The 22,141-nt window shown below is 38.2% G+C and overlaps 1 protein-coding gene across 11 annotated transcripts in view; it reads left to right on the forward strand.

Moving 5' to 3' along the window:
* Positions 1–22,141, forward strand: part of TANC2 (tetratricopeptide repeat, ankyrin repeat and coiled-coil containing 2) — a 361,352-nt gene that overhangs the window by 275,875 nt on the left and 63,336 nt on the right. For all 11 annotated transcript variants that reach the window (XM_042967385.1, XM_042967388.1, XM_042967389.1 and 8 more), the window contains 2 exons: positions 11,639–11,805; positions 14,910–15,517. In XM_042967385.1, the coding sequence (XP_042823319.1) occupies positions 11,639–11,805; positions 14,910–15,517 (775 nt within the window). The remainder of the gene's footprint in view (positions 1–11,638; positions 11,806–14,909; positions 15,518–22,141) is intronic.

The following is a 22,141-nucleotide window of genomic DNA, read 5'->3' on the forward strand; positions in this document are numbered from 1 at the left end:
TCGCATACTAGGATAAAAAATTCACAACTCCTTATGGCTAGACATGAAAGGCCTTGAAGTTACAGCTATGCCAAGCCCCCAGTACCTTGAGGGCTAAAAGGATTCATTTTTAAGCACACCTCTAACCTCTAACCCCTTTGTGACATATCTGGTGGGGAAGCTCAGCCCCACCCTCGGCGGTCTTCTGGACTTTATATACTGCTTCCAAATAAATCTTCATCAGGTTTTACTTTCATCACTCAATTTCCCTGTTCAGAAACCTCCAATGACTCCCTGTTGCCTAATGAATTAACTTCCAGCTTCTTAGTCTAGTATTTAAAGTACTCAATGGCATGGATCCAACCCACTTTCCAGCCTTACTATATACTCTTATCTGTATTAATCCTGTGTTTAAAATGTAAAATATTCACCAGTTCTTAAACACTCACCGACATTTTCCTGCCTTCATACATTTGCTCATTGTTTCCTTTTCTTGTTATGCCTTCTGCTTACACCTCTGTCAAAATTCTACCTGTCTTTCAACAACCAGCTTAAATGCCGCTTCATTCATAAAATGCTTGCTGATCCACCTGTCACCCTATATAGAGCATCCTTCCAAATTGACATTAGGGGTTTTTTTATTTCTAATTTATGATACTTAACACATTGTTATATGCATAATAAGAATTTAAAATTTTATTACTAACTTTTACAGAACTATATGTCAAATACTATACTTTGTGCTTTATAAGAATTAGTTACTTGTTTACTTGTCCTATCCCTTTAACTAAATTTTATACTACTGAAATTAGGAACCTTTGCTCATACATCTTTTATCTTTCGTAGTGGTTATCTCACCTTGAACATAGTAGTCATTTCAGGAAATAAAGTTTGAACAAATGAGTGAACATAGAAATTGCTCACAATACCGAGTGCCTTGATGGAAGGACAGTGATAACACGGACCTGCATCCTAGGCTGATTCAAGGAGAAGATCCAAATGCTTGCAGACTCAGCTCTGGAGTCTCAACCATGACTAACATGTTTTAATTTTGCTTCTGGATATATTCGCTGCTCACATAGGTCTCCAGAAACAGCTTTAGATACCCTTATTGATAAATATTATTCTAAGTGAATTTAATTATTCTACCTAATTCCCATGTTCTTTTAAAACAAAATCCCCATCATGATCAATAGCTAGAAACACAATTTATAAAATAAATGAAATACTAAAAATTATTTTATTAACTTAAAGGCAGGAAAGAGAATAAAAAATTTTTTTGAAAGATGGAATGAGAGGTAATAAAAGACATAGCATAGAGAATACAGTCAGTGATACCATAAAAGTGTTGTACGGTGACAGATGGTAGCTACACTGGTGGTGAGGATAGCATAATGTATGGAGAAACTGAACTGTCTCTGTTACATACCTGAAACTAATGTAGCATTGTGTGTCAACTGTACTTAAGTTAAAAATGTTTTTAATTAAAATTTTTGAAAAATAAAAACATAAGATAATAAAATGAGTGTTGTGTTAGGCTGCTACAAAAAGAAGCATTAAGTCAAGCAGAGAAAGAAAAATACTATATGATCTCATTTATCTGTGGAATCTAAAAAAAAAAAACCAAAACGAAAAAAAAAAAAATCATCTCATGGATACAGAAAACAGGTTGGTCGTTGCCAGACATGGAGGGCGGGGTATGAGAAATGGAAGAATGGGATCAAAATATACAAACTTCCAATTATAAAATTAATAAGTCATGGAGATGTAATATACAGCATGGTGACTATAGTAATTATACTGTATTGCATATTTGAAACTTGCTAAGAGAGTGAATCTTAAAAGTTCTCACCACAGAAAAGTTTGTAATTGTGTAAGGTGATAGATGTTCGCTAGACTTGTGATTATCATTTTACAGTGTACACAGATACCAAATCATTATGTTGTAGACCTGAGAGCAAAAAAAACCAAATTAAATGTTTTTAAAAAGATGATAGACTTAAAATCAATCATACCAATAATCACATTAAGTTTAAATGGACTGAGCATTTCTGTTAAAAGGCAGAAACTTTCAGACCAAATAAAAAGCAAGACCCAACAATATGCTATAAGAGAGGTCATCTAAATACAAAGACGCAGATTAAAAGGATAGAAAAATATATACCTTGTAACCACAGAGCATAAGAAAACTGGAGTGTTATATTAATGTGAGGCTGAGTAGACTTCAAGACAAGTAGTGTTACCAGAGGGGCATTTGATAAACATAAAAGGACCAATTCCTGGGAAGATAAAAATAATCCTAAGTGTGTATATACCGAATAACAGAGGCTCAAATTATGTGAATCATTGTCAAATTGCCATGTTGTACCCCTGAAATGAATATAACATTGTGTATCAACTGCACTTCAATGGTAAATATTTGTATGAAAAGAATTATTCCAAAATAAAAATTTTAAGTTAAAAAAATACACGAGTCGAAAACTGATAGAACTGAAGAGATAAACAGGCAAATAATCATAGCTGGAGATTTTAACACCTCTCAGTAAGTGTTAGAAGAAGCAGATAAAAAGTAAATATATAGAAGATTTAAATAACACTATCAACCAACCTGATACACTCGCAATTTATAGACTACTACCCAGTAACTACAGAGTATACATTCTTCTCAAGTGCACAAGGACCATATTCTGGGCCATAAAACCAAGTCTGAAGATTTCAGGAAATTAAAATCTTATGGAAAATATCATGAGATAATGGAACTAAATAAGAAATCAATAAAAATAAAATCCTCAAATATTTAGAAATTTAACAACATACTTCCAAACAATCTTTGAGACAAAGAAGAAACCACAAAGGAAATTATAAAATATTTCAAAATGAGTAATATAAAATCAACATCTAACTTTCTGAGTTAATAAACTAAAAAAAATGAGGAAAATAAACCCAGAGTAAGCAGAAAGAAGAAAATAATAAAAACAAGAATAGACATCAATAAATAGAAAAAATTTAACATTTAAAATGAGTAAACCACTAGCAAGACTTATCATGGAAATGAGAAAAGAAAAACTCAAATTAACATCAGGACTAAAAGAGGAGATAGCACTACAGTTCCTATAAGACATTAAAAGAAAAATAAGGAATTAGTATGAAGACCTTTATAACATAAATTCAATGACATAAGCTGGACAAAATCTCCAAAAAATATAGCTTACCAAAAGTGACTCAAGAAGAAATAGAAAATCTGAATAGCTTTATCTAGTCAATTTAATTTGTAATTTAAAAAAAATTTTTTAACATTTATTTATTTTTGAGAGACAGAGTGTGAGCAAGGGAGGGGCAGAGAGAGAGGGAGACACAGAATCTGAAGCAGGCTCCAGGCTCTGAGCTGTCAGCACAGAGCCCGATGCAGGGCTAGAACTCATGAACCGTGCAATGATGACCTGAGCTGAAGTCGGACGCTTAACAGACTGAGCCACCCAGGCGCCCCTTAATTTGTAATTTAAAAGAAAAAAAAAATCTTCAACAAAAATACTACAGGCTCATATGGTTTCACTGATGAATTGTTTTCAATATTTAACTAAGAAATAGTATCAATCATACACAAATGTTTTCAGAAAAATAGAGAAGGGAACATTTCTAATTTTGTTAGACAACTAATACTGAAACCAAAATAAGGTACAGATCTTGCAAGAAGAGAAATTCGGACCAGTATTCCCCATGATCATAATAGCAACATCCTGAAAAATTTAATAGCAAATCAATTAATTCTACTTGATCAGACATGCAATGTTAGTTTAACATAGTGTAATTCATCATATTAACAGAATAAATGAGAAAATCTATATGTCTTTATATAAATATGTGTATGTAAAATACATATGTATATATATAATCTTCTCAATAAATGCAGTAAAGCATTTGACCAAATATTACAATTAATGATAAGAACTTTCTGAGGAATAGAAGAAAACTTAGTCTAATAAAGAAAACTCCTCGGGGCGCCTGGGTGGCTCGGTCGGTTAAGCGTCCGACTTCGGCTCAGGTCACGATCTCACTGTCCGTGAGTTCAAGCCCCACGTCCGGCTCTGTGCTGACTGCTCAGAGCCTGGAGCCTGTTTCAGATTCTGTGTCTCCCTCTCTCTGTGCCCCTCCCCCGTTCATGCTCTGTCTCTCTCTGTCTCAAAAATAAATAAAACGTTAAAAAAAAAAAAGAAAAGAAAACTCCAAAAAACATACAGCTAACAATGAAATGTTAAATACTTTCCCTCTAATATCCAGAGCAAGACAAGAATGTTCCCTCACTCATACCACTTGCATTTAACATTCACCATTCCACTGGTAGCCCAAGCTACCATAATAAGAAAGCAAACAAGCAAGTAGTAAAGATTGGAAAGGAAGAAATAAATCTGTCTTTATTTGAAGATTTTTTTTACCTAGAATATTCTAAGGAATCTACAAAAGAAAAATTAAGCCAACTTGAACTAATAATAAATATAGAACTTCAGGCTATCAGGTCAATATGCATATATCTCTTGTATTTTTATACTAGCAGGAAAAAGTTGAAAACTGAAACTTCTAAAGTAGTGTGGTAGTTTTAAAACATGGCTGCAAATTCTTTGACATTCCTTCCATCCAGAGTTGGGGGGTCTGTGTGTCCTCCCCTTGAATCTTAGCAGGCTTATGACGGCTTCAACAAACAGAATACTACAAAGTAATGGTATGTGACATCTTGAGCCTGGGTCATAAATGCCCATGCAGCTTCCATCTTGTTTGGAGGATTCCATTGTCATGTGAGAAGTAAAGAAGTGAAAACCACATGAGAGGCCATATATAAGTGTTCTAGTTGACTGTTTCAGACATCAAGTAATTCTAGCCCTGACATGTGAGGTTTTGTTCCAGATGATTTCAGCCCACAGCCATGTAACTAACCCCTAGTTGTCTGATACAGCAGTAGATAACTGGAACAAATAACTTTTTCTGCAGCATCAAAACACTTAAGAATAAATGTAACAGCTGTATAAGACCCCCATAGTGAAAGCTGCAAAACATTGCCGAGTGAAATTAAAGAATTTAGTAAATAGAAAAAGTATACCATGTTTGTAGATTGGAATTTTTCCCCAAACTGGTCTGTAGATTCAACATAATCCTAATGAACAAAAGATTTAGATACTTCACAAAAGAAGATATACAGATGTGCCTACAAGCACATGAAAAGGTGTTTAACATCATTAGTCATCAGGAAAATGCAAATTAAAATCACAATGAGACACCACTTTACTCCCACTAGAGTAGTTAAAATTTAAGTTGAACATCAAATGTTGGTGAGGATGATAAGCAGGTGGAACTCTCACACATTGCTTGTGGGAGTATAAAATGGTACAACTACTTTGGAAAACTATTTGGCAGTTCCTTGTAAAGTTAAATATAAATCTACTTTATGACCAAGAAATTCTATTCCTATGTATTTCCCCAAAAGAAATGAAAACTTAGGTCTACAAAAAGACTTGTACAGGGATGTTCATAGCAGCTTTTTTCATAGTCGTCGAAAATGGGATACAACCCAAATGTCCATCAACAGAAGAATGGATAAACAAATTGTAGTATATTCATTCCATGGACTATTTCATAATGTTGAAAAGGAACAAACTAATAATACACTCAGCAATGTAGATGAATCTCAAAAACATGGTAAACAAAGGAAGCAAATGTATAGCGATAGAAGAGTGATTGCCTGTTGAGGATTGACTATGAAGGAACCTAAGGGAATTTTCTGGAGTGAGGGAAATGTTCTATATTTTGATTGAGATGTTAGTTACATGGGTGTATATATTTGTCAAAATTGATCAAAGTGTACAATTAAGACCTTTGCAATTAACTGTATATAGTTTATCACAGTAACTTTTAAGATAGAGAATTTAAAATTTTTTTAATATTTATTTGAGAGAGAGAGAGAGAGCACAAGCAGGGGAGGGGCAGAGAGAAGGAGAGACAGAATCCCAAGCAGGCTTCACACCATCAGCACACAGCCCTATGCAGGGCTTGAACTCACAAACTGCGAAATCATTACCTGAGCCGAGATCAAGAGTCAGACGCTTAACCAACTGCACCATTCTGGGACCCCTAAGAGAATTTTTTAAAGGTACCTGAAGTTTTCCTTCCAGGAAAGTTCAGTGGAAAACATTTCCAGTTTAGATTCAAAAGCCAGGTTTCAAATTGTACATTTTTCTTTAAAAAAATGAGTCAGTATTTTCACGATACTTTAAGATTCTACAAGTGTGGTGACTAAAACACATACATACATACATACAAACATACATATATACATACATACAAAGCAAATGGAAAAGTTTTGAAGTCTCCTGGTGAGCTTTTGCTTCAGCCACCAATATGCAATGAAAGGAGATACTAATTTGTTATCATAACTGAAAGGAAGGTAATTCATATGTAATGTGCAGCTTTTCTGAATGAAAATGTCTGCTATGAGCCTTATTTTTTCACTTTTGATAATTCCCATACAATATACCAGTAATAAAATCCCATGCATTAGGATTTAGTTCTGACTTCAGTACTGGCTACCGTCTCTTCTCTTGCAGTCTGTGTAATTCTTGTTTTCCTCAGATACGCAGGCATTCGTAGAATGGGACTGCTAAGGACATCAGTTCCTGCATTTAAGTGTACATGTAAGTGAGGGCAGTGGAGAATCCTTGGTGAATATGTATTTTACAAGGCAATAAAAAACAAAGGTTAAAGGGCTTAGAAGCTTTTCCAAGAAGCTTTTCCAGGGACATGTCAGCTAGAACAGTGGCTCCTAAGCACCAGTCGATTTGAAGTTTCCATTAGTCCACTACAAAATAAAAAAATAGAAATAGCCTAGAATTTGTGTGGATGTAAATATAAATATAGTTTGGTATATATGTGTATGTAAAGATTATGTCTTTCCTGTTTTTTAATATTAAAATATTTTTGTTCCATGAATAAATGGTGATAGTAAATGGTAGTTGCACTTTAAATGTTCTCACATGGCAGGGCGCCTGGCTACCTCAATCAGTAGAGCATGCAACTCTTGATCTTTGAGGTGGTGAGTTCAAGCCCCACATTGGGCATAGAGCTTACTTTTAAAAAAATAATAATAGAGGCCCCTGGGTGGCTCAGTCAGTTAATTATCTGACTCTTGATTCCAGTTCAGATCATGATCTCATAGTTTGTGAGTTCAAGCCCCACATCCCTGCATCGGGCTCTGCACTGACAGTACAGAGCCTGCTTGGGATTCTCTCTCCCCCTCTCTCTGCCCCTCCCCCACTCTCACTTGTGCGCGCTCTCTCTCTCTCTCCCTCAAAATAAATAAACTTAAAAAAATAATAATATTATTACTAATAAATAAGTAGTAGCAATCCTTTGTTGGTTCCCAGTTATTTTTTTAATTTTCACTTGTCTATAAATCTTTATAGCTACTGATGATATAGACTATGTATTTAACCTACAGAGGGGTGCCTGGATGTCACTTGGTTGGGCATACGACTCTTGATTTTGGCTCCAGTCATGATCTTGCAGTCTGTGGGATTGAGCCCCCACATTGGGCTCTGTGCTGGCAACACAGAGCCTGCTTAGGATTCTCTCTCTCCCTCTTTCCCTGCCCCTCCCTCACACATGCACTGTCTCAAAATAAATAAACAAAATTAAATAAATAAATAAATAAATAAATAAATAAATAAATAAATAAAAATAACCTACAGAAGTTTGAAAATGAGCATGCAGAAGCATTCTTGTAAGGCTGGTTGCATTTGAGAGGTAAAGTCTACAGATCATTAAAGCCTCATCTCTTAAATTTATAACTGAAAAATCTTTTAGGAGTACTTCTCATTGTTTTTACAATGTTAGTACCATTTGGAAATCCTTTGCACTTATTCTGAATCCTAAAAAATGTAATCTTAGATAAATGTGATGCCCTTATTTCTTAACAGATGAAATATTTTTGACACTTCATATCTCCTATATTAATAGATAATTTCTAAGTAACCACTTCAAGGAAGCAAATCTCAAAAAAAGAAAAAAAAAATAGCCAAGATTTAGAACAAATCATTATCTTAAGTAGGGCACACATTTCCTTTTTTCTGCCTTTTTTTTTAAAAAGAAATCATACATTGTCTGCTCATGAGATGAATAACATAATCTAGAAACTTATGCAAATGAAAATTTGATTTTATTAGCATTTGAATTATTTCATTCATTAAAATGTCCATATCATAATTGAGAGTATATTCTTGATCTTTATGCTTAAGAATGCATCTGAAATGTTTTTCCCAAAGAAAAATCTCAGCAGATGCATTATCACCAGCCTTTTCCTCCCCTGGAAAATCATGGCTTTCTTAGGAAGAAATCTGGGTGAAGTTAAAGGAGGTGTAATTGGAGTGGTAGAGGCAATGGTGTGCTGGTAAAATTTTAACAGCCAGCTGGGGAAGGAGGGCTTGTAACATTTGCCGGTTTCCACTCTGCAAATAAATATTCCCACCTCAGCCAATTTCAGGCTACCGGCTTCTTGACAACGAGCTCTTGAAAATACTGCAGTGGGCTGTCCCAGGCCAGTCCAGGATGGCTCCAGCACGCCACCTGGTCGGGCAGGGTGATGGTGCTCAGTAACAGGGAACAGATCTATTACAGCTGCCAAGCAGCTGTATGATAAGAAATTTCCTCTATGGACATTAAGATGAAATTATGCATAAGGGTGCCATGGTCCACAAAATCAAGAATGCTAAGAGTCCCCAGTTTTGTGGGTCAATCCATTAGTTCCAAGCAACCTTTTTCTCTTCCTTAATTCTTTAGATTCCCTACAGGAATAATGTTTTTTCTCAGTACTACGTCATCTAGAATGCCATTTCATGAATAATCATTGTTAATAAAGCTGGAATCCATAGTTCATTTCCTAAAAGGTCACCAGATAAAAGTAATAGTTAAAACTCTTCATAATTTGAGAACTGACTTATATTATATTTCTTAGGGTGTTGAAATTAAATTCCTGTAAATATAAAGCTTGTACTTTGGGGAAAAAATAAAGTTTTATTAGTCATGAAAAAAAATCTGCATATTTTCAAATAGAGAACCAAAATATGTATTTTCAATTGGTCTTGACTCCTTTAAAAGAGCCAATCTTATACAGAAACCCACAGACTTTTCCTTTTGTCCCCAACTTCCTGCTTTTCCTCCTCAGGTATAACCAGTTTTTCACTTCAGGTATCCAGTGACTTCTTTCTTCCCCCTACTTTCCTGCCTTCAGAGCCTGTCAAGTCCTACTCACCACACTTGACCCTTGAACAACCCAGAGGTTAGAGGTGGTGACCCCCACAGAGTTGAAAATCTGCGTATAACTTGTGATTCCCCCAAAAACTTAACTGATAATAGCCTACTGTGGACCCGAAGCCTTACCGATAGCAATTAACACACATTCTGTATGGTATATGTATTATATAATTTGTTTTTTAATTTAGAGAGAGCAAGCGGGGGAGGGGCAGTGAGAGGAGGGGACAGAGGATCTGAAGTGGGCCCTGTGCTGACAACAGCAAGCCCAATGTGGAGCTCAAACCCACAAACCACGAGATATGACTCAAGTCAAAGTCGGATGCTCAGCCACCTGAGCCACCCAGGCGCCCCTATATAATGTAGTCTTACAATAAAGTAAGCTACTGGAAAAAAAGCTAAGAAAATCATAAGGGGGAGCACCTGGGTGACTCAGTCGGTTAAGCGTCCCAACTCTTGATTTTGGCTCAGGTCATGATCTCATGGTTCATAGGATGGAGCCCCACATCAGGCTCTGTGCTGATAGCATGGAGCCTGCTTGGGATTCTCTGTCTCCCTCTCTCTTTGCCCGTCCCACACTCATGCTCTCTCTCAAAATAAATAAACTTTTTTTTAAAGAAAATCATAATGAAGAGAAAACAAATTTACAGTGCTGTACTAAATTGGTTTTTAAAAATCCACATTCGTTTTTAAAAATGTAGGGGCGCCTGGGTGGCGCAGTCGGTTAAGCGTCCGACTTCAGCCAGGTCACGATCTCGCGGTCCGTGAGTTCGAGCCCCGCGTCAGGCTCTGGGCTCATGGCTCGGAGCCTGGAGCCTGTTTCCGATTCTGTGTCTCCCTCTCTCTCTGCCCCTCCCCCGTTCATGCTCTGTCTCTCTCTGTCTCAAAAATAAATTAAAAAAAAAAAACGTTGAAAAAAAAAAAATTTAAAAAATGTAAGTAGACCCTCACAGTTCAAAGCCATGTTGTTTAAGTGTCAAATGTGGTAACTTTTGCTTATTACCCCTAATTCATTTGTACTAATGTGTACATTCACCTGGGTTTTCTGAGGGTTTTTTAGTTTATTAATTTTGAGAGAGCGCGCACGCATGGTGGGGAGAGACAGAGAAGGAGAAAGAGAATCCCAAGCAGGCTCTGCACCAGCAGCGCAGAGCCCAAGGCTGGGCTTGAACTCACACAGCATTCCAGAGTTGGACACTTAACCAACCGAGCCACCCAGGCGCCCCAACCTGGGGTTTTTCTAATCTCTAATTTGTTCATTATAGATCAAGATTTACTAAGCATTTAGTGAGAGTGAAAGCCTAAAAACTCACCAAGCCTTTTTCTACAGCCTAGCCCTAAAGCTAAACTGATTTTGTCAGTTTAGGAGAGGGTAGAGTCCAGGAGGGAACTGAATACAAAAGTGACAGGTATTTGTCTTTCCCACATGACTCCTCCCTCCTAGGAAGATCACACAAGGGTCTGGTCTTCGTGAATCTGCTTAGGTATAGTCTAGGAAGCTGCTAGTTCTTTTTTGTTTTGTTTTTTTTTAATTTTTTTTTAATGTTTATTTATTTTTGAGAGAGAGAGAAACAGAGCACGAGCAGGGGAGGAGCAGAGAGAGAGGGAGACACAGAATCTGAAACAGGCTCCAGGCTCTGAGCTGTCAGCACAGAGCCCGACGCGGGGCTCGAACTCACGGATCGTGAGATCGTGACCTGAGCCGAAGTCGGACGCTCAACCAACTGAGCCACCCAGGTGCCCCGGAAGCTGCTAGTTCCATAAGATCTTGGGATCCAGCCTGCCTGGTTAAAATCTGTGTACTGGCTGGGATTCCTTTTCTCTGGTCTATCACCCTTACTTCCCACTGCACATTCACATGAAGTCATATATGCTGCTTTGGACTTCACATTAAACGGTTTTTTTCTTTTTTTTTTTCTTTTGGAAATTCCCAAAGGAACATGTGATTGTATTCTCTTCACTGCTATTAGATGAGGTGGGGGCAGAAGGGGAAGCAAATTCTTTTCAGCTTTTTCAAGTATGAGAGAAAAATGAGTTTCCATGTTCAAATTTTCACAAATGTTCAAATTTTCACAAATGTAGTTCAGTCTGTTTCACAACTGATAACATGAGGGAAATGATGATGATGATACCTGGACTTCATGTATTACATATGGAACAAAACTTTTACCCCTGGTAAAAACAAAATGAATTCACTAAATGAATTATTCTTTGTCTTTATAATAAATTATGTACTCTAAGCATTTAGTAAACACAGGAGACATCTTTTCTAATCTTTTTTCCCCAAACAGACACGTGATCAAATACCCAAAAAGAACTCAGTTATCTGCTTGGTAATTATTAAGTAATCTGTTTCTTTCTGTCTCAGAGAGAAAAATCCCAGATGAAGATTTCGTCATCTTAATTGATGGATTAAATGAAGCAGAATTTCACAAACCGGATTATGGGGACACAATTGTGTCATTTCTGAGTAAAATGATTGGAAAATTTCCATCTTGGCTCAAACTAATTGTAACAGTTAGGACCAGTTTACAGGTATGTGTTTGATTGTTTTGGGACCATAAATAATTTCTCTTGGAGAGTGCTTAAACAGAAAAAGTTCTAGATCCTTGTTCCCTTACTGATGAGTCTTTCTAAGCCCCTGTCATGTCCTGGAGCACTAGAAAGAATAATTCCCAAAGAGTCTATTTTGAGAGTAAGAGATACAATGATCTAGAGAGAGCATTCTGTGTATATGACTCTCTTGCTCAGATTCCTGTTCCCATTGCTCTAGATAAAGTGTCTCTCAAAATAACATGAAAAGAAAGTCTATTTTCTACTTTGTCCTGAGGATAGCAATGCAAATAGAATCCCTCATTCTAATTTACTGTTTGACTTTTGTTTTACCTTTTTTTTTTTTATCGTGTGATGCCATGCAAAACCCAGTTCAGTCTGCCATCTAGAGTCAGATTTTCTCCTTCTTCCCTCTGCTTCTACTTGAACAACTTTTCTGTAGCATGAAGGTGTATGCCTTCCTCTAAGAAATATTGGCAGACTTAAGGCTTTAGATTAAAATTACTACTACTGAAACATAAGATTTTTTTTTTAATCTTTTTTACCTTCCCTCCTCACTCACTGATCATTTAATGGCCTGGAAGAAGGACTAGGAATATGGATCTGAGCCTGTAAAGACACGCAGGCTAAGGATAAATGACTCCACCTTCTCTTCCATTTTCTTTGTAGCTGAGTCAGTATCTCCCACTCTTTACATATTCATACTTAGTTTAGAACAGAGTTTCTAGCCTTTTTTTTTTTTTTTTTTTTTTTGCCTAACCGTTGCCTCTTGATGAACATCAGAATCTCACATATTATACACCTATCCCACTATTTTGATACAAACCACTTGTAACAATTACTAGTGTACAGAAAACAGTCTTAGCTCCCTCCATTTCTCTTCTCCCAGGGACTAGGAGTATTTCTACATGCTGACCAATTAGCTTTACTAAAGCAATCTCAAAAGACATTTTAAGTATGACCTGATGAGCAGATGACTTTAACCTTTCAGTTATACCAAAGACCAGGAAAAGTACTCTATACATTAATCTACAAAGTCAAAATTTCAGTGTCCTTATAAATCAACACCTGTAATAACTTCCCAGATACTTCATTCACTTCAACCAAGAATTTTCTTACTTTCATTCGGCTCTGACAGTGAAATCATTCATAGGTCTTACGAAAGAAGAACCCTCATATGTGATCATTCATTATTTCCACACGTATTTCTTAACTTCAAGTGTGGCGGGCATTTTCTAGGAACTGAAGATACAGCGGTGAACAATACAGACAATGTCCCTACCTTTTAGCTTTTATTCTAGTGAGGAATACAAACAAAAACTAAGTAAAAAATTAAAATTAAAATTTTAGGTAGTTTTGGTGTTACGAAGGCAAATAAAATAGGGTAAGGATAAATGAGGATGATAGTTATTTTAGATAGAGCAATGGGAAGGCCCTCTCCAAGGAGCCTGGCAAAATGATGAGATCTAATTTACCTTTTTAAAAGATTTCTTTGGTTGCTGGCTACATAGATAGTAAAATGTAGGGGATCAAGAACAGGAGCAGTAGTGTAGGTGAAAGGTGATGGTGGCTGAGATGAGGGTGGTAATGGTGGGGACCCTGTGAAGTGGTCATACTTTGACTATGAAGGGGAATCAAAAGGACTTAATGATGAGCTGAGTGTGGAGGTGAGCAAGAGAGAAGATTCAAAAATGAATCACAGGTTTTCAGTAAGCAATTGGGTAAATGCCGGTATGAGGAAAAGAGAAAGATCCCAGAGACCTCCTGTGATTTGGTGATAGGGTCATTTATTGACATGGGAAAGTTTTGTGGGGCGGGGGGGAATGCACTAGTTCTGATTTGGTCACATTAGGTTTGTCTACACAACATCCAAGTGTAAATGTTGAGTAGACATAGGTATACGATGAGAGCTCAGAGGAGAGGACTAAGCCGGAAACACAAGGTTAGGCCTCACCCACAAGTAGATGATATTTAGAACCATGGGACCAAAGAACTATTGTAGGGAGTGAGGGTGGCTAAATAGGAGAAAGGAGTGGAGACCCAAGCCCTGGGTGCAATGAAAGAGGAGCCAGGAAAGGCTGGTAGGAGTGGCCAGTGTGCTAAGAGGAAAATGAGGGGGGCATGCTACGGAAGCAAGCTGCAGAAAGTGACTCAAAAGGCGTGACCAGCTCTGTGAAACACTACTGAGAGGCTGAGCAAGGTGAGCCCCGAAACATGGTTATTGAGTTTGGCAAGGTGAAGATTACATGTAACCTTGACAAGAACCATTTGAGTGAAGTGATGTGGTTGAGGTCTGCTCGCAAGACAGAATGGGAAGGAGGAATGAGAGTTAGGAAGTAGGGAAAACTCTCCAGGGAAGTTTTGCTAAAAATGGGAACAGAGATATAGGACAGTAGCCGGAGGGAGGAATTGAGGTGTCATTTGTCTGTATGACCCAGTGTAGGAGAAGAAATTGATGCAGAACAAGAAAGTGGATACTTATAGGACCAAAGTCTGTACACAGATAAGAAAAGATGGAACCCAGAGCATGAGTCACCACAAAGCCCTACAACCTTTCCCCAGTATAATTTCCAAGCAGAGCACCAAGGTACCAAGCTTATTAAAAGTATTCCTTTGGGGTAAGCCATCTCCAGAAAGCCTTCGTGAATATGTAGTCATCTTATTAGGAAGGTTAGAAAGGTACGTGTTTATATGGAGTTCTCTGAGTCCTTAGACATTTCTCTTACTGAATTGTACTTTACATTATGCCATGGTTTACACTGAGAAAAATTAAAGCAAAAGAGTTATGTGGCACTCCATTTTCTATTTATTTTAGGAGTGTTATGTAGAATATTGGCCATTGAATCACTCCTAAAGTACCCTTTATGAAGACCCATAAAAAATTATCTCAAGTCTCAATATTAGGAAAAATTATGTCGCTTCTGTGCAACTAATTTGTTTTAATCTGTGGATACTAATACTTGATCGTATTTCCCTCTTTGGCCACTCAGAAGTTTAGAATAAATTTGTGGACCTCAAAATTGATCACAAGAGTTAGGGGAAACTGAAGGTCTTTCTGTCTCTCTCTCTCTCTCCATCTGTTTTAGGAAATTACCAAGCTGCTGCCTTTCCATAGGATTTTTTTGGATCGACTAGAAGAGAATGAAGCCATAGACCAGGACCTGCAGGCTTACATCCTGCACCGGATACACAGCAGCTCAGAGATCCAGAATAACATTTCACTTAATGGCAAAATGGACAATACTACATTTGGCAAACTCAGTTCTCATCTCAAGACCCTCAGTCAAGGGTCCTATCTATACCTGAAACTCACATTTGACCTCATAGAGAAAGGCTATCTAGTGTTAAAGAGCTCTAGCTACAAAGTAGTTCCTGTTTCACTCTCTGAGGTTTATTTACTCCAGTGCAATATGAAGTTCCCAACCCAGTCTTCCTTTGACCGGGTGATGCCTCTCCTGAATGTGGCAGTGGCCTCCCTGCACCCACTGACTGATGAACATATCTTCCAGGCCATCAATGCTGGTAGCATTGAAGGCACCCTAGAATGGGAGGATTTTCAGCAGAGAATGGAGAACCTCTCCATGTTCCTAATCAAGCGCAGAGACATGACTCGTATGTTTGTACATCCTTCTTTTCGAGAATGGCTTATCTGGAGAGAAGAAGGAGAGAAAACCAAATTTCTCTGTGATCCCAGGTAAGCCATAGACCTGTAATAAGCAATTCTGAGCCTATTTTGTATTTATTGCATGGAGCATGGGTATTGAAAGCAGTGAGAAGTGTTCTTCATTGAACATTTCACACAGAGGAAACATCATCTCCGTTTCTTCTCCAGACCAGGTTGTAATGAGGTTAACTAATTTATTTCCTCACAATGTTACTTTTAAGACACAAAATCTGCATAGATATTTAGAATGCTCCCCTAAATTCCTGTATATTTGTAAATAATTTTCTCTGTGCTAGTGGACCCAGGCTATAATTAATTTAGCCATTTAACACACTTCCTTAGTGTTCTTCAGATATGAAGAAAAGAATTGGTATATTGTTCATCTCTTTGACTTAGAGCAGAATCATTTTAAAATCACGATTACACTTTTAAAAGCCATACCATTGTCAAAGCCACCAGTGAATGACCCCATTAAAGCCCAGCCCATGCTAAGATTTGTGCTGGAAAATGGAATCTTAAACCTCACAGCTGAAACAGACCTGAAGAGATCAGCTGGTCCAGCTGCTCTACCTTTAGATGAATAAGGTGCCATTGTCCGTCCCCATTTTACTACAAAGGCCTTAAGATGCTGAATCAGTGCTGGAGGTCATCGAGTTAATAGGTGGGGGGAAAGGAGGAAGGACTAGAGAAAGCATGGCAAATATATGGTATGTGCCACCACTCCCCTGCCCTGCATCCACGCATCCCCAGCACTCTTTCCTGATGAGCCTGACCCTGACTTAATAATCATTCTCAGCTCAACAACCCAGACCAGGTATGAAACTGTTTCCCATTCCCTTGGGTAGAACTAGATCTCTAGCATCCTAGTGGGCAGTGCTTTCTACTCCTCCACGCTAACCTTTTTAAAAGACTTATTCCTTTAATAAAGTTTTCAAAAGCAGATCTATCCCTGACTTCCTGGAAACAAAGAAGACACCAATAACATAGCTGGCAGATGCAGAGTATATTCTGGCTAAAAAGAAGAGGGACCAAATTTGCCTGTGCCTCTGTCCATGACTCACCAGAGAGACTCAACTCTGACCATGCTGGGGTTTTATTTCTCTCCTGGCATGTTCTTCACCCGGCCTGACTACACACAACTGTGCTTGTGGGCATGCTGCTTGGCCTACTTCATGCCAATTCATTAGAAAATTAGTTCCAGATTCTGATGAAGATATTAAGCCAGGCAGTAGATTTTGTGGTATTTTCCTGAGAGGGAAACTTTTAAAGAAACAAGCCATAGTGGAAAGAACATGGATTTTTGAGTCATTACCTGCATATAAATTTCTTCTAGGGACTGTGACCTTTAGAGAGTTTTATGTTTCTGAGACAATTTTCTTATCTATGTAAAAGAGATAATAATTCCTAAAGTTGTTGAGAATTAAGTGAGGTCATGTAGTACCTAGAATAGTACAGAGTATGAAGAAAGTGTTTAAGGAATGTTCTTTTTCCTCCCATCTCTTTGCAGTAATAGACCCTCAACTAAATCCTGTGGCTAATTGGATAGGCAGCAGTAAGTAGTCTTCTGCTGTTAGCATTCAGGGGCACAAGATTTAAAAAAAAACACAAACCAAAAAAAAGCAAAAAGATAAACAAAAAAAACCCCACTGAGTCTGAGTCTCTTCTATGAATTGTATGGCATTCCCAAGAGTGTTTTATTATAAATCCCACTAGTATTGCCATGACGCTTAATACACAGAGTTGGCAACCACATATTTAAGAAAAAGAGACCAATCTAGAATTGCCTAATGAAGACTTTGAAACCAGTTTCCAGAGAACTTTGCTAGTTGATCTGCTCCCTCTCTTCTTGGAACATCTCAAAGAATTGAAAGCTGAGGTCCAAGGCAGCCAGGTTTCTACTGAATCAACCGTATCCTTACAACAGGTGAAACCCTTAGGGGCTCCCAAAGGAGAAAATATGGTTTGTTGCTGCCATATCATGACTTTCCAGGATTACCTTCTCAACATGATTTATTAACTAGAAGCATTTTGGCAACCAGCTGATACACTGGGACAAGCAAACACTTCTAACTTCAGACGCTATGTAGTCTGTTCCCTGGTGATGAAATAACACTCAGAGCTGCTGAGGGATCATCATATATCACTTAATGGCAGGAAGAGTAAAATAGTAGGACCAGGAGTTATCAAAAAAGCTTCCTTACATTTCATTTCAGTTGGAATTCAGCCTTCTACCCAGCACTGTCTGGCACCAGCTTTGTTACTAAAGTATTGATCTTAGAGCTTGAGGCCCCCTGGGTCAATGAGATGGAAATTCACTAAGAATTTAATGCTATTGGCAAAGCCCAAGCTGGCCTTTCAAAGAAACTGACTGTAATTGCTTTCCGTTTCAGGCAAGTCTGATTAACAGGACTCTTTCAAAGCAGGGTTTGTCTTTGTGGCCTTCAGCCTCTACTTCCCGTACATTCCCCCTCTGCTCTCCAGTTTCTCCCTAGTTTCTCTCTAGAGCATCTCATGTATTTCAGTAGACCAGAGAGACCAACTCTGTGCCTCTGAAATCACATTACATAAGCCAGTGCCGACATGCCTGTCTCAGTGTAGGGAGAACTCTCAGAGGCAACAGAACATCTCTGTTTTTCCTAGTCCATTTTCCTGGGTTTTCAACACTCACTCATTCACCCTGAACTTGCCGACCTTATTAGGGAATTAGACACAGATGAGAATATTGTATTGTGAAGCCAAAAAGTAGTTGATCCTCGTCAGAAATAGGCCACCCACAGAGGTACTTCTGCTAAGTTGAAGAGAGTCAGTAATCTGAGGATGTACTGGAAAGAGGAAATAGAGCCAAAGGTCAGTGCTACAGCCAAGATAGAGTTTTCCTTATTTTAAGTATCCGACAGCCTGTTGTCCCAGGATCAGGGCAGATAACTGACATCCCAGAGGGAATAACCTCGTGTTGCATAAACATACAACTGTCACAGGAAGATGAGTTATAGATGTCCTTTCTCAACTTGGTAACAGGATGGGTGTGTGTGTGTATCCAACTGTAAGCAGAGTGAAAAATCTTTTATCACATCAGAACTTCTAAGATTTTAGACTTGCATTCTGTATGAAAGTATGCCTCTTGAAGCCCTCACAAACCTCAGACCTCACCACCTTATTCTAGCTTTCCATTTCCCACTATTCATCACTGTCATATCCTGAAATTAATCCATTTTATATTTTATTCCCATGGGCACTGAGATATCAGATTAACTCACTAATCTTATAAACGGATCTCTGCTATTCTAATAAGAGGGAGATAGCAAACCCATTTGAAGCAACTTGTGCATTTAAAGTAAGGCATTTGAGAAAAGAAGTCATCAGTCTTTGTTATCTAACCTATTAATGACTTTGATCGTTGAAATTTGAGGCTGGGAGAGTAAACAGTTGGGGGCTGCTGGCCTTGTGCTGCTTAACATTTTTGCACAGCGTTAGGCTAGCCCTGCATGAACACCCTTTCTTTTTCTGGTTCCTTTCTTCACCATCTCTGTCTTCACAGTATCTAGCCTCCCATTCCACAGGAACAGCTCACAGATCAATGTTTACATATATACATATATATAGGAATATATATGTAAGATTTTTATATCAAGATTAGAAGATTCAGTATTTTTAACTTTTTTAATAAAACACATGATGCTTGTGAACTTTTTTGAGTACTGAGCTGATACAACCTAATGAGGTTATGATTTGGGAGCCTAATTTGGGTTAACATGATTTCCTCAAACTAAGAGAAATAAATTTTATGGCGGGTAAAAAAGGGGAAGGGCTGCACAAATCCTACCTATTCCTTGTGGGTATAGTTGAGTATTTACTTAATTCTTTGTGACCAGAGTTGATGTCTTATAATACGTGGTCTGTTAAGATTTGTCCTCATCATTTTGGTCATGTTAGTCCATGAATTACACATTGGAGACCTGATGCTCCAAAATCTGTGCCACAAAGCAGAGTGTCGGAGAAGAATCAATGTGCCTAAGTTAAAAAAGAAAGCATTCTCCCTAAAAAGGAAAACTAACTCTGTGCAGAGGACCTGCACAGCCTGGCTTCTTATAGAATACACGGCCTGAGATAACCATAAACGGTTATGGTGATGTTGTTTATTTGTTTGTTTTAATCCAAACATGAGCCTCCAGGCAGGATGACATTCAACCTTGCCATCACTGAAACACAAACTCTAGATTACTACTGATAGCCGTTGCAGGCTCCCACAACAACCCCTCAAAGTGGGAATGGGCTCTGTGCTTTCTAGAAGCATTAGGGAAGAATTCAGCAAAGTGATGGATCATTGGAAGGAAGAAAAAAAAAAAAAAAAGGTCCGGGAATAAATCAGCCCTTAGGAGGGGTTTGGAAGAGTTCAAACAAGGAAAAAGGTGGTGTACCAAACATCTACTAGCACTTGACTATCAGGAGGTGATCTACCTGCCTGGAAATATTAACTCTCTAATCTCCATTCTGGGTCTACATCTGCTTCACTTCTAATTCTTTTCTGTCACTAAGGGGAATTCAGTCTTCTGAATTCTTCTGTTATGGTTTGAATGTAGTTTCCATGAAGAGATTTCAAGGATATATTATTGGATATTTGCCTAATTTTCCAATAATTTTTTTCCGTGTTGTCTAATCCAGTTTCTAACTCCCTATTGGCATCAAGACTAAATGTGGAACTCCTATCTGAAGTATTATTCTAGTGACTGAAGGTCATGGTTTTGTGATTTAATGCAAGGGAGAAATTAGATGAAATCTAATGTATATCTTGGAATATATCCAGTTTGCCAATTGCATGAATGTCCTTCAGCTTTACAAATTTCTTTTCTCTCAGCATAAATCATGGGACTCACATCTATTAGTCAAATAGGCAAACTGTTCCCATCTTTAAAGCTCTTGTACCTTTGAGGATGGACAGCAATAACATTTTTTTTCCTTTTCTAAATTTCCAAAAATCAGTTTGGAAAAACCTAGTAGTCATTCTTACTGCCATAAAAACTCATGTGAAGTTTGCTAAGTTATTAAATATACAGAGAAATAGTTCTGCTTATGAGAAGATGGAGAGAGAGCATTATTTTATGAGTTGGCAGGCATGCAGAAGAATCAACTAAAGAAAACACAGAAGGACTTATACTCCCCTATATTGTTTGATTTTGGTACAAGATAGTAATGTTGCTTTATATGTTGAAAAGTGTGTGTGTGTGTGGGTACACACACTTTTTTTTTTTTTTAAGTGGGTATGCCCTGAATAGCAAATACTGGTTAAAACAACTTACCTAAAAATCTAAACTGGGGAGGGGCGCCTGGGTGGCGCAGTCGGTTAAGCGTCCGACTTCAGCCAGGTCACGATCTCGCGGTCCGTGAGTTCGAGCCCTGCGTCAGGCTCTGGGCTGATGGCTCGGAGCCTGGAGCCTGTTTCCGACTCTGTGTCTCCCTCTCTCTCTGCCCCTCCCCCGTTCATGCTCTGTCTCTCTCTGTCCCAAAAATAAATAAAAAACGTTGGAAAAAAAAAAATTTTTTTAAATTAAAAAAAAAAAAAAAAATCTAAACTGGGGAGAAGCAGAGCAAGTGATTAAGGCAGTTTTGATCCTGAAAGTAGCGTCAGAAATAGAGGCTAATTTGTCCTGTTAATGAATCTCTAAAGCAATAATGGCTGAATGAAAAGATGGGAATCCCACAGGCTTTCCCAGGTTGTCAAACCAAGATTAGTGGCACGGCAAACAGAGGGAGTTATCACCAGCTTAGGGGGATAAGACAGCACATTTTCTTTTTTGTGAGCACAGCAACTTCCTCAGGGGTCTCTAGAGACTTTCAAAAGGAGATCTCCACATTTGGTCAAATCAACCCTAATAGCCTTCTATCCTCCCAACTGCAAGAACCCCCAGCTGTGGGGCATGTATTGACTGCAGCCATCAGCTTACCCAGTTGGTTCTACCATTCAAATGTTACTTGTAAGTATTCACTTACTTATTTCCACCTCTATGGACCACACCCTAGGGTCTCATTTGAGCTGCTTTTGCCTCCTAATGGGTCTCCCCTTCAAACCATTCTCCACCAGCAGCCAAAGTAATTTTTTTAAGCACAAATCCAACCATGTAACCTCCTCCTGAAAATCCTTTCATGGCTTCTTCAAAGCCCTGTACAACAAAAGTAGCTTCTGCCTACCTTTTTAAATTGAGCTCATTCATTCTCCCTCCTATTCATGATACTCTGGTCATAACTGATCATCTGCTAATTCCTAGAACTTGCTGTGCTCTCTCCCACCTGTGGGCCTTTGCACTTAACAGTTCCCTCCATCTGGAGCTCACTTTCCCTGGCTTGTCACATGGCAGCATCTCTCACTCCTCCTTCAGATCGCAGCTTAAAATGCCATTTCCTCAGAGAGACTTCCACTTGTCACCTTATATAAGTAAGTCCCTCCTTGTTTTCTTTATCATAGCAGCTTATATACTTTTTTCCTAACAGTTACCACAATCTATTATTAATTTGTTATATGTGCATTCTTGTTTATATTGTCCATTTTGCCCTCTAGAATGTGAGTGAGTTCATGAGGACAGGAACCTTTTCCGTCACACTCACCCTGGTCTTCCTAACGCTTAATAAGTATCTGGCACACAGTAAGCACTCAGTAGA

Source organism: Panthera tigris, chromosome E1 (genome assembly GCF_018350195.1).
Source record: "Panthera tigris isolate Pti1 chromosome E1, P.tigris_Pti1_mat1.1, whole genome shotgun sequence".
Lineage (NCBI taxonomy): Eukaryota > Metazoa > Chordata > Mammalia > Carnivora > Felidae > Panthera > Panthera tigris.